We start from the raw sequence: 12,903 nt of genomic DNA, 5'->3' as shown, positions 1-12,903 counted from the left end.
GCTTGACAAGCGGTGCATCAGTGCGTGCCCAGGATCCGAACCTGCGAACCCTAGGGCCGCCGAAGTGGAGCGCACGCACTTAACCACTACGCCACCAGGCTGGCCCCACAAATGTCATTCTTAATGGTGAGTTATTGAAAGACTTCCCCCTAAAATCAGGAGAGACAAGGATGCCCACTCTTACCACTTCCATTCAACATTTTACTGGAGGTCTTAGAGCAGAAAGAAAATAAAAGAAGTATAGGGCATAAAGATCAAAAAGGAAAAAAAACCTGTCATTATTTGCAGATAACAAGATTGGGTAGATTGAAAAATCCAACAGATCCACAGACAAACACTGAGAATTAATAAGTGGCTTTACCAGGTCACTTGATAAAGAGGCAATATACAAACAACCATTGTACTTCTATAGACCATCAATGATCAAATAAAGAAAGAAAAATTTTAAAAGATGCCATTAACAAAAGACACAAAAAAATCAAATGCCTAAAAACAAATATAATTAAAGATATACAAAACCTCTACACTTAAAACTGTAGAACATTGGGAGAAATTAAAGAAAATCTAAATAAATGGAGGAACAGATCATGTTCATGAATTAGAAGTCTCAATATTGTTGTCAATTATCACTATATTGATCTATAGCTTCAATGCAATCCCAATCAAAATCCCAGCGAATTATTGACGGGAGGGAGATGTTAACAAGTCAATTTAAAAATTTATATGCAAATGCATAGGGCAAGAATAGTCAAGGCACTCCTGAAGAACGACAAACCTGTACGACTTAAACTATCATTTATCAAGACATTATAAAGTTAAAAATTATTATAAATTATTAAGACAGAATTATACTGGCACAAGGATAGACAAATAGACCAACGGAACAGAGAGTCCCAAAGCATATGGTCACGTCACCTGATTTATGACAAAGGTGACAGTGAAGAGGAAAGAATGATCTTTTTAATAAATAGTCCTGAGTCACTTGGATATCAATATTGAAAAAAATTACTCTTGACTTCTTTCTCACATCATATGCAAAAAAACAGTTCCTGATGGAGTGAAGACTTAAATGTGGATTTATATGGACTGTATATCTAAATATGAAAAATAAAACAATAAAGCTTTTAAGAGAAAACAAAGGACTTGAGTAGACAAACATTTTTTAAACAGGACACAAAAAACACTAACGGTAAAGGAAAGAATTGATAAACTGAACTTAATTAAACTTAAGAACTTTTGCTTATGAAAAGACATCATTAAGAGAGTGAAAAGGCAAACCACAGAGTGAGAGAAGATATTTGCAACACAAATATCTGATGAAAGATTCATATCAGAATATGTAAAGAATTCTTACTGATCAATAAGAAAAAGGCATGTAAGCCAACAGAAAAAAGACATTTCACAAAAGAGATTATCCAAATGGCTGATAATCATATGAGAAGGCACTCATTAGACTTCAGAGAAAGGTAAATTAAAACCACCATGTGACACCACAACACAACCACCAGAATGGCTAAAATGAAAAAGACAATATCAAGTGGCGCCAATGATGCAGAGCAACTAGAACTCTCAAATATTCCTGGTAGGAGTGTAAATTTGTACAACTCCTTTAAAATCCATTTGGTGGTATCAACTAAAGCTGAAAATATGCATAACTCATAACGCAGCAATTCCACTGTTAGGTATACATCCAACAGAAATTTGTTCACATGTTCACAAAAAGACACATACAAGACTGTTCATAGCCTCACTATTCATAACAACCCCACAGTGGAACAACTCAAATATCCACCAACAATAAAAAGGATAAATAAATTGTGGTATATTCACGAGCGGAATACTCTACAGCAAAGAATCTACAACAAGGTGGATGGATCTCATAAACACAATGTTGAGTGAAAGACGCCAGGAATAAAATAGAACATACTGTATAATTCCATTTATACAAAGTTTAAAAGACGCCAACTAGTCTACAGTCTTATAAGTCAGGAGAGTGGTTACCCTTGGGGGTAAGGTAATGACTAGAGGGGGCTACAGGGATACTTCTGGGGTGTTGGTAATGTTCTGTTTCTTGAAATGGGTACCAGTGACATGGATTTGACATAATTTGAAAATTCACTGATCTGAATTTGTCCATTTTTCTGTATGGCGTACTTCAAAAAGCATTTACTTTAAAAAATAATAATTTCAAGTGTTTAAGACACATTGAATATATAAAAATTCCATAGGTTCATAATGATATTTAAAAGGAAGAAAAAGAAAAAAAATTAAAACAAACGAAATCAAAACACTGCATTGGTCACCACTGAAAGTAACAAGGGCAGCATCCTCTTATTCTGAAAATTGATTATTAAAGGGAAAGTAAGAAGCAATTTTCTTGCCTTTCCTACATGAACTGCATTTCTGGGTCACCAAATAGTCCTAGTTGATGAGAAAAAGTTCTTTACAGAAGAATTATTACTATTGAATGTGGGAGGAATAATAGAATCATAAAGACACAATTTTTCAAGCCATAATAAAATACAATAATTAATTCAGGCCACGATCATCAATGGATGAAACTACTAGATGGAAGTTTGATCGAGAACTTTACCATTAGGCTGACACTCCGAGCCCACTAGTTAACCTTAGTGTCCCCAAGAGGGGCCCTCAGGCTCATGTGCCTCCTGGTATGGCACCCTAGGAAGGATACAGGGGCCTAAGACTCTGCATTTCTTTCTTTGTTTTTGTTTTTTTTTGGTGAGAAAGATTCGCCCTGAACTAACATCTGTTGCCAATCTTCCTCATTTTTTTTTTCGCTTGAGGAAGATTAGCCCTGAGCTAACATTTGTGCCAATCTTCCTTTATTTTGTATGTGGGTTGCTGCCACAGCATGGCTGATGAGTGGTGTTTGTCCACACCTGGGATCTGAACCCGCGAACTCCAGGCCGCCAAAGTGGAGCGTGCCGAATTTAACCACTGCACCACGGGGCTGGCCCCAGACTCTGCATTTCTAACAAGTTCCCAAGTGATGCCTATGCTGCCGTCCTCAGACCACATTTTGAGTAGTAAGTCTTTAAAATACTTCAGCCAAGGAAACAAAAAAGGGAAGTAAGATAAATGCAGGAAGCATGGCAAAATCCTCATGACTATTTAGAGTATGCTCCCAAAACAGTTGACCTGAATTTAATGAAGGCGTTCACACTAACTTCCAGGTTTCAGGAAATTTAGGAAGTAGAAAGACAAATTACACCAAGAGGAAGCAAACACAGAAATCCTGAATGAAGATGGCCCACAAGTGACCAAGCTCTGCAATAAAGTAAAGACCTGACAAAGACACACAATCCAAAAAATGGGTGAGCGGGCCACTCTAGACTAAGAGGCGTAGCAACCAAAAGTCATGTGTGGACCTTGTCTGAATCTGGATTTGAACACACCAACTGTTTAAAAAAAAAAAAAAAAAGACATTTTGAGACCATCAGGAAGAAATGGATATGGACTGGGTATCAGATGATACCAAAAAATTACTATTAATTTTGTTAGGTGATAAGAACATTGCAACTATATAAGAAAACATCCATGTACTTCAACACGTACTGAACTATTTAGGGGTGAAATGACATAATGTGTGGGATTTGTTTTAAAATAACGCTTCTGAAACATTAACGCACAAATGAATCGCCCACGTGTCTTGTTAGAATGCACACTCCCATTTAGTAGGTGAGGAATGGGGCTGAGATCTAGTCTGACGACCTCCTAAGTGACGCCACGCTCCCGGTCCCCTGACCAAATTTTGAGCAGCCAGGCTTTAAAATGCATTGGCAAAGGAAACAAAAAGGGCCAGTATATAAATGCAGCAAGTGTGGCAAATCTTGATACTTGTGTCATCTGGGTGATGGGTATATTGGGTTTATTATTGTTATTTTCTTTACTTTTATACATGCTTAAAATTTGGTATTAAAAACCAACCTTCCAAAGGCCCGAGGAGGAGGTGGACTGTGACAGGGCCCGGGGGGCAGCGTCTGTTCCCCCATCTCTCCATTCCCAGCCTCTCTCCCTGAGCCTGGCCCAAAGCGGGCTCTGTACTTTTTCATTTCCCTCTACACCTCTGCCTTGCCCGGAAGGATTTGTGGTGACTCGTAAAAATACACAATACACTGAGACAAAACTTGTTTCAAAATAGTGGGGCAGGTGAAAAAAAAAGGACAGAAGGGAAATAATAGAAAAAGAGGGATGCAAAAAAGGAAGGGCTCAGAGTAAACCAGGAAGGAGGCTCAGCTAACCCATCTATCAACAAGCCCTAGTCCTTTCTATGACGGGCCCACTTTTGTCTCTGAACACAGCACTGGCACACAGTAGGCGCTTGATAAAATTATCTGTTGAATAAATGCATAAATGAATGAATTTTCTTGAAGTCAATATAAGGATGAAAACAATGAGTTATATCATTCACAGTGTCCACAAAACAGGAAAAAAAAAATATATATATATATATATATTCTGGTAAAGCAGGACAAAAACAGAAAACCAGAAAAAATTTCCCTGAGGGTTCTCTTAGCAAAAACACTGAATGAATGGGGACAGGGTGGGATTAAAAAAAGGACACAGAATGAACAAACCTGCACCCCAGGTTTCGCAGAGCTGTTATTCGCACCCTCCCCGCCATCACCCCAAAGCAGAATGCAGGAAATGTATCCAGACTATGAGCTCCTCCTTGTTTGGGGGCCATGGATCCCTTTGCGAATCCCCCCAAGTGCACATTTGCATAAATATTACTCTCCCTGAAGTACTCTGCTCTGAGGCTTTCCCCTCACTTCCTCCTCACCCTCACCGTCACCTCCTCCCAGAGGCCTTCCTGACCTCTAAACCCCTGCCTGGGCGCTCTGTACCCCCACAGCCTCTTATCACAATCTGAAATGACCTTACTCATTTCCTCGTCTACTTATCACCTGTGACTGTCCCCCCACCACCAGTGAGCCCCACCCGGGCAAACTGTGCGTCTGCTCGTTCACCACATCATCCCACGGCCTGGTACGGTGGCCACACTTGGTAGGTGCAGGATGGGGAAGGGGGCTCATAGACCCCTGTGGCCAACCCATGGACCCTCAAGCCTTCCAGATCAAGACCCCAGGCAGGGAATGCGGAGCACTGTCCTTCAGCAACACAGAGCTGAGATAAAGGATGGCCGGCAGGGAGTCTGGACTCAGGGTCCTTGGCCCAGTTCATGCCGAGCCCTGTGTTTCCTGGTCAGCCAGGCTGGGCAAGAGTGGACGTCAGCAGACTGACCAGGAGAGAACTACAACGTGAGGACGACCAGCTTCTCACAAGGGGTGATTAGAAGGCCTGCTTTCCCTTTTACGTGTCCCTGACAGACATGATTTGAAACCCCTGAGATAAGTCCAGTCTCCTCACTGGGCATCCCTGGCACCTCCTTGCCCAGCCCGACGCCCCCTCTGCCAGGTCTGCTCTTCAGCCGCGTGGAGCTCCTCTGCACCGCACTCCCTGAACACTGTCTGCACACTTCCCACCTTCGGGCCTTTGCACAAGCGGTTCCCTCTGCCCTACATGCCTTGCTCACCACTCTCCCCCTCTGCCCCATCCTTTTGGGCCCTGCTCAGGCACTCCCTGCCCCAGGAGCCAATCCAGATTCTCAGCCCGAGTAACTCACTGGTCCCTGAGCCCCCTCAGCATCCTGTGGTGTCTCTGTCTGGCTCTGACTAAATCCTGTCTGGGTCAGAGTGATCTGTGATTAAGTCTGTCTCCCCCAACTGTGATCTGATCTGAGTCATCGATGACACCCCCTAACCACAAAGCCCAGCTCAGCACAGGGCCAGGCCCAGAAGAGGCACCCTGGAAATGCCAGAGTGGGCCAGAGATTCCTGTCCTCCTCCAAAGCCCCCATTTCCATTTCGCTTTGTTCAACTGAGGGATCTTGGTCTAAGATCCCTGAGGGGGGGAAAGGGGAAGAGACGAGCAGAGAGACAATCACAGCTACTCTCCTGGAGCGCCTGCTATCCTCCAGGCACCATGCAGGGTGCTGAAGCTCAGAGAGGTCGAGTGATTTGCTTGTGGCCCATCAGCAAATTGAATAATTGTGTCTGGGGCCAAGTCTGCCTAATTCCAAAGCCTTTAGTAAACGTTGGAGGCACTGAGGGGTTGGTAAACGGATAGAGGGCAGGGTCACAAATGGCCCCCAGAAGCTTGGCACGGCTCCCAGTGGTGCCAGCAGCTCAGTGAGCTGGGGCAGAGCTCTGGGTTAGAGAGCTGGTAACCAGGTGAGCGAGAAGTCCCGTGGAGGCAGAGCGGCATGAGAACACGTGTGTGAAGGGGTCACGGTATTTGCTGAGCTTTCCCAGTCACCAGCACCAACCCTGAGAGCCAGCTGGTGCCTAGGATCTGCCAGGCACGGGTCACCCTGCTTGGGAAGACTCCCTCCGGGCCCCTGACCTCTGCTTGGGCTGTCCGTAGATCGGGTAATCCCTTCCCTTCAGCTTCCCACCGAGACTCTGAGAAAACAGCATGGGCCTCAGAGGGAGACAGTCCTTTGGGAGACAAATCCTCGCTTTGCCACAGTCGCTGAAGGACCTCTGGCTAGTCACCTCAGTTTCCCCATCTGTGATATGGGGCTGTGCAGACTCAGTGGGGCAATGCTCTGCCCAGCGTCTGACACGCTGGAGGCTCAGTAGGTGGGTGCTGACGATAGTGTTATAACCACAAGGGAAGCCTGTCACGTTCTCCCACAGCCTTGCCCTCCATCTCAAGCCCCCGTCATGTGCTGTCAGACACGAGAGCCCAGCTGAACCAGTGTGTCACCACGCTAACCACAGGGCCGCCTCCCCCAGGCTGCCCCAGGCATACGTGCCTGCTGAGTCAGACCAAGACCCTTCCTCCATCCTGTCAGCCACCACCTCCCCCCTCCACCCTCTACGTCCCTCATCACACTGGGTGCTTTAAATACACGTTCTTATAGCACTATTCCCAGTTGGTTTGCCCAAATTTACACAAGGAGCCAGCTGTAGAACTGGGGCTAGACTCGTGTCCTGATGCCCGGCCCAGAAGACCCAGAACGGCTTGGAGGAGGCCATGCCTCACAGGCGTCTGCAGGGCGGCTTACCCTCAGCCCACCCACCTCAGTTGTCCACACAGGAGCCTCATCGTCTCAGCCCCAGCCTGGTCACCTGAGGCCCCCCCCTCCCTCACCCTCCACAGCTGACCTAATAACAATGGCCGACAGGTCTTGAGCACTGACTCTGTGCTAGGCACTCTGCTAAGCGCTCGTGGATTTTCCTCCTAAATATTTCTCAGGAGTGTCTCTTCCTCCCCATGCCCACCCACCCCACACCCCTGGACTGGACCACGGCAGCAGCCTCCTCTTTGGCCTCGCTGCCTCCCCTTTCTCCAGGACTCCACCTTCCACACAGCATGCAAGTCTTATTGTCACTACCCTGCTCAACGCCTGCTATGGCTTCCCACTGCTCTCAGGGTGAGGTCCATGTTCCTCAGCCTGGCACCCTGGACCTCTCTAGCCTGACTGCCTACATGTCCCCCCATATACACCGTATAAGCCAGCCTCCCAGAGAAGGTTGGAGGCGTCGGTTCCCACATGGCCGTACTCCACACGTGGCTTGTCCACAGACACGGCACTTCTCTGACGTTGTACCTCTGCCTGGAAAGCCCTTTCCCCATCCCCCATGTGTGAGACCTGAAGGTATCCTCGGTGGACCCTCGGGCTGGGGCTAGAGGTGTCATTGTGTGTGCACTGCCCGCTTTCTCTTCACGCAGGGGCCCCAGGACAGGGATGGTGCGCCCTCACCCCCAGGGCCCAGCATGTCCTGTTTGGTGGGGGACAGGCAAGTCGGAGCAGCCAGCCTTCTGCTCCCACTCAGTCCTCACCATGCATCTTCCCAAACAGACTCCTCACACCCCACATCTTTGTCCATACTGTTTCTCCTGCGCAGAAAGCCTGCCCCTCTCCACCCCCACCAATCTGCACTTCCTAAAGACTTTCCCCAGCATCAAGGCCACCTCTGACACTACGGTGCCCCGTCCCCAACGACCAAGGTTTTCTATCACACATTTGCACACAGGTCTGGGGTTGTGCCCTGGGCAGAGGAGGGTCTGACACCTTCCTACTCCCCCAGCATGGCCACAGGCCTCAGACTGAAGGTGCAACAGCAGAGCAGGCCCTGGACTTCTGGCTCCTTCCTCACCACTGTAAGGTTTTATAGGCTGATAGCAAAGTTCCCTTCCTCACACAAGCGATGTAGACTCAACCGCTGAGACCCACGGAGGAGAAGTGAGAGGCTGTGGTCACAGAATGGTGAAGACTGTCCTAGGGACCGTAGGCTGTGTGATAGCAGGGCGAGACAGGACTAGGGGCGGGGGTATCCGCAGCTGCAGTTTCAGTATGTCTGCGTATCTGGGCCTGACTCGAGATATCTCTGACAACTGACGTTATCTCATCTGCGCCCAGGGCTGAGAAGTGGACATCACCACGGTGGGTGGCTTGGGAAGGGTGGAGGGGCAGGGTCTGGCCAGGAACAGTCTGGAGTCTCTCCAGCCTAGGGAGGCCCAGCCAGGCACAGGATTCAGGGCCGTGGGCCTGGGGTCAGAGTGTGAGGGGTTCCTCCCACACTCCCTAACATCTCCTTATCACTTTCTCAGATTGTCCTCAGCCCTTAAGACTCATCACCAATCCCACCTCCTCCAGGAAGCTCTTCAGGATCAGTCCATCCCTAAGTCACAGGACCTCACAGCTTGGAGCAGAACTGTCACAGCTTCATTTCTCCCACTCAGACTAGAGCTGCTGGGCCCTGCTCTCACCCCCTTCCCATAGCTTAGCCAAGCTGCGGGCTAAGAGATCTCCTTGCAAGTCTGCTCCATCCAGCTTGCAGAGTGCCCCGGCCTCAGAAGCGGTTTGATAAATGTCTTTCTGCTGAAGAAGGTGCTAGGATGATGGCTGGTCCTTCCAGAAGCCACAGGAGACAGACGAGCAGGAGCCCAGAGTAACACCAGGGTTAGTGCCCCAGGCCGTGGGGTATTCTAGGGCTGAAGGCAGGACAGAGGCCTGGGTTTGAGTCCCGTTTCTACTGGTACTTGCTTGTAACCCTGGAAGTCACTGCCCCTCTCTGGGCCTCAGTCACCTCCTCCGCAATGGGAAGGGGTGGACCAGAGTCTAGTCCAAGCCTCTTCTCCGGACATTCTTGGTGATGGGGGATCAAAGCCATAAGCCATAAAAAGTGTGAGACCCTCTCCACACCCTGCATGTAACTGAAAATACAGGTAAGTCTAAACTGTAAAATAATGAAAAGGAAGTTCAACAAAATGTTGACCTTTCCATGATGACTGTTTTGATGTTTTTGAAACATCAAATTTAAAATGTGTCCAAAGACGTATGCTTCACTGGTGCCCTACACACGTCTGGCAAGCCTCTGGGGTGATGTGGCCCCTTGGTGGATGCTAATTCTGAGTCCCCTCCCAGCGTGGACTCAGCCCTCTCAGACACTGGTGCTCACCTGCTGGCCCCCGCCCATCCTTCAGGGAGAACTCAGGCTCCCAGGAGGCTTGAAACTACATCTGCCTGATGTTCATCTCACTCTTCAGTCAGCTTCTGACCAGTGCAGGAGACCCGGGGAAGCCTGCCCAGATCACTAGGCACAACCACCCTGGCCTCAGGCTTGATCTGAGCAGCCTCCAAGGGCTCGCTAACGGTGCTCAATCTCATCCCTGGGACCTTGGGGGCAGGTGAGACTCATGGCTTGGCTTGCCCCAAGTGTCCACGGGAGGTTTAAAGGCCAGGACAGGACCCCTCAGGTGGTGGGAAGAGGAAGTGCCCCCTCTCCGCACACGCCGGTTCTCATACTGGCCCTAACGTTAGGAACAGGAAGCAGGCTCCCCCAAAGCATTCGCCCTCTACCACACAAACACAGCCCCCACAGTCTCTTGTCACTTTCTCACAGGGTCCTCACCCTCATCGGCTGAACCCCTGGTCTGTAATAGAAAGGTGCTTTGCCGGGCAGGGTGGGCATCATCGGCCTCCGCACCCTGAGGACAAACTTGCCACAGACCTGAGGACCTCCCAGAGTGGGTGCTGTGGGGAGAGGGCCCGGGGTGGGGAGAGCAGGTGGCTGGAGGAGGAACAGGGCAGAAGAGCTCTGGAGTCTGAAGCCACAGGCCGTCAGCACCGTCAACAGAGCCTCAGAAGCCCTTCTGAGCAAGCCTGGGCATCCGACCCCCTGAGCAAGAGCATCTCCCCAGGGAAGTTCCCACACTTTCCCTGACCTCTGGCTCTGACTGAGCCCCATCAGACAGACAGACAAGGCTGTGCTGAGGGCACAGCAGCCCCTCGGGATGGGGGTGAGGCTGACTTACTGGTCACGTAGAGCAGAGTGTGGAAGAGCCACATCCTAGCTGGAGCAGAGGCAGCGGCGTGGGCCCCGGCCTGCTCAGCTTCCCCTCCTCAGCCCGGCAGCCAGGAGGCGGGGACAGAGGCACGCACACAGGCAAGGGCCCACAGGCAGACAGGCACTCTCAAGCAGACACAGACGCTCCCCCTCATACACGGCTGGCTGTGTTGCTTCCTCAGCGGTCGTCGGCTGGGTCCCGGGAGCTTAGAGACATCTGTCAGCCCTGCTCCATCACCCACACTTGGGTGGAACGGTGAGCCAGGGGCTGGCCTGGGAACACAGCTCTGGATGCCCTTGGCAGACATTTGAGGTGCAGGAGCAGTTTTAATCTGGCTGTTGTTTACCATCCATGAGCGAGTCCCAGTCCCCTGCCCCGCCCCAGAACCCACCACCAGACACCTGAGCCCAGCGCCCAGCCCAGGGTCCTTGGTGGGAGTTGCCTCAGTGGCGAGAATGGGGTCCCCCCCACACAGGAAGTGCCCCCACAGCTAGAAACTGGGCCCCTGCACCTGGGCTGTGAACTCAAGGCCCTGAGGCTGGGGAGGGCTGGTGAGTGGACAGACCCATTGCACTGACTGGAATCATTGCCTCAATTCAGCTTTGGCTGCATTCTCTTTAAAACCTGGCTACATGGGCCGGCCCCGTGGCTTAGCGGTTGAGTGAGCGCGCTCCGCTGTTGGCAGCCCGGGTTCAGATCCCGGGCGCGCACCGATGCACTGCTTCTCTGGCCATGCTGAGGCCGTGTCCCACATACAGCAACTAGAAGGATGTGCAACTATGACATACAACTATCTACTGGGGCTTTGGGGAAAAAAAGGAGGAGGATTGGCAATAGATGTTAGCTCAGAGCTGGTCTTCCTCAGCAAAAAAAGAGGAGGATTAGCGTGGATGTTAGCTCAGGGCTGATCTTCCTCACAAAAAAAAAAAAAAAAAAAAACCTGGCTACAGGGGCCGGCCCCGTGGCGTAGCGGTTAAGTGTGCCCGCTCCGCTGCTGGCGGCCCAGGTTTGGATCCCGAGGATGCACCGATGCACCGCTTCTCAGGCCATGCTGTGGCGGCCTCCCATATAAAGTGGAGGAAGATGGGCACAGCTGTTAGCCCAGGGCCTGTCTCCCTCAGCAAAAAGAGGAGGATTGGCATGGATGTTAGTTCAAGGCTGATCTTCCTCACAAAAAAAAAAAAAAAAAAACCTGGCTACAGCACTATGATGCCAGAACTAATTTAACAGAGCTCCCAGCTACTAGAAGAACGGAAGAAGTCAAGTTCCATAAATCTTTCAGCACACTGCTGATCCAACCCAGCATCCCAGAGGATATGCTGCCAACAGTCCGCAGTCATATTTAAATGCTAACTTCTAGATTTGTCAAATTTTCCCTGTACGACCATCTGTCACAGAAGTTTCTCCTGCACCCTGCTTCCCAGATTGTTGCAAGTGCAGAGCAGTGCTGTCCCCCAGAACTCGGTGATGACGATCTAGATCTGCACTGTCCAACGTGGCAGCCACTAACCACACATGGCTACTGAGCCCTTGAAATGTCACCAGAGCAACCAAGGAACTGAATTTTTAATTTTATTTAATTTTAATTAATTGACATTTAAAAAGGCAGGAGATTTTACATATCTCTCACAGGACTGTCTGCATCCCCAGGGAGAGCACTTGGAAGTGTTAATTTAAGTGTTAAAACATAGCAGACAATGGTGTTCACTTGATGACTAGATGAAAATCAACTTGCTTGTGTTTCTCACAATGAAAGCTTGCCAGGCCAAAGTTTTGTCAAGATCAATGACACCTCAAACATTTTTGCTTGTCTGCTTTGGTCTGACAAAATACCTATAACCAGTACCACAGTACCCTGATGCTAGACGGTTGAGTAGACATCACAAGTCACCATTTTTCACACTGTATACCACCCAACAGAGAAGTTAAACAGCTGAAAAAGTGAAGCTCCAGGTCTGATGCTTTGCCTGCCAGATCACAATGAAGCCCATCCTGAGTCAGCTTAACCTTGTCACCGGTGGGAATCCTGGCCTGTCTTCCCACCTCTCCAGGGCTGTGACTTTCCCCTCCCCCACACTTGTGCAGAGTGCCAGGGGCATGTGGCAGAGCCAGAGGGGCTCCTCTCCTCACCACTGGTCCAGAGGAGGAAGAGAGTAGCCCCAGGCCAACAGAGCAGATCAGCAGCAGGGACAGGCTAGAACCCAGGATTGCAGCTTGCTCAAGATTTCTGCAAAGCAAGACTTCGCATTCGGAGTGTGAACTTCAGGACACCTCAGGAGGCCAGGAAAGTTGATGACTGGATGCTGAACCGGGCGCAGGGCCATTTTCTGCATCTTTGGAGACCTAGAATGCTGACTCATCCTGCATCCATCTAGGATGTACTTATCCAAGCTTGATGGTGCCAGCATCGCAGACTCCTAATCATGAGCACGCAGAGGGGCCCTTCGAGCCCACCGGACAGCAACTGCTGTCCCCACAAACCCAAACTCAAGGTCCCACGGGCAGACCAGGCTGTGTTGT

The 12,903-nt window shown here is 49.6% G+C and overlaps 1 protein-coding gene across 1 annotated transcript in view; it reads right to left on the bottom strand.

Moving 5' to 3' along the window:
• Positions 1 to 11,172, bottom strand: part of ITGAE (integrin subunit alpha E) — a 63,328-nt gene extending 52,156 nt beyond the window's left edge. Inside the window, exon 1 of the mRNA XM_058560043.1 lies at positions 10,351 to 11,172. Within this exon, the coding sequence (XP_058416026.1) occupies positions 10,351 to 10,384 (34 nt within the window). The 5' untranslated portion in view covers positions 10,385 to 11,172. The remainder of the gene's footprint in view (positions 1 to 10,350) is intronic.
• Positions 11,173 to 12,903: the final 1,731 nt, after the last annotated feature.

The sequence above is a fragment of the Diceros bicornis genome, chromosome 18 (assembly GCF_020826845.1).
Source record: "Diceros bicornis minor isolate mBicDic1 chromosome 18, mDicBic1.mat.cur, whole genome shotgun sequence".
In the NCBI taxonomy this organism is placed as follows: domain Eukaryota; kingdom Metazoa; phylum Chordata; class Mammalia; order Perissodactyla; family Rhinocerotidae; genus Diceros; species Diceros bicornis.
Note: the sequence above shows the minus strand (reverse complement) of the source record. Positions and strands in the feature narration are given on the sequence as shown.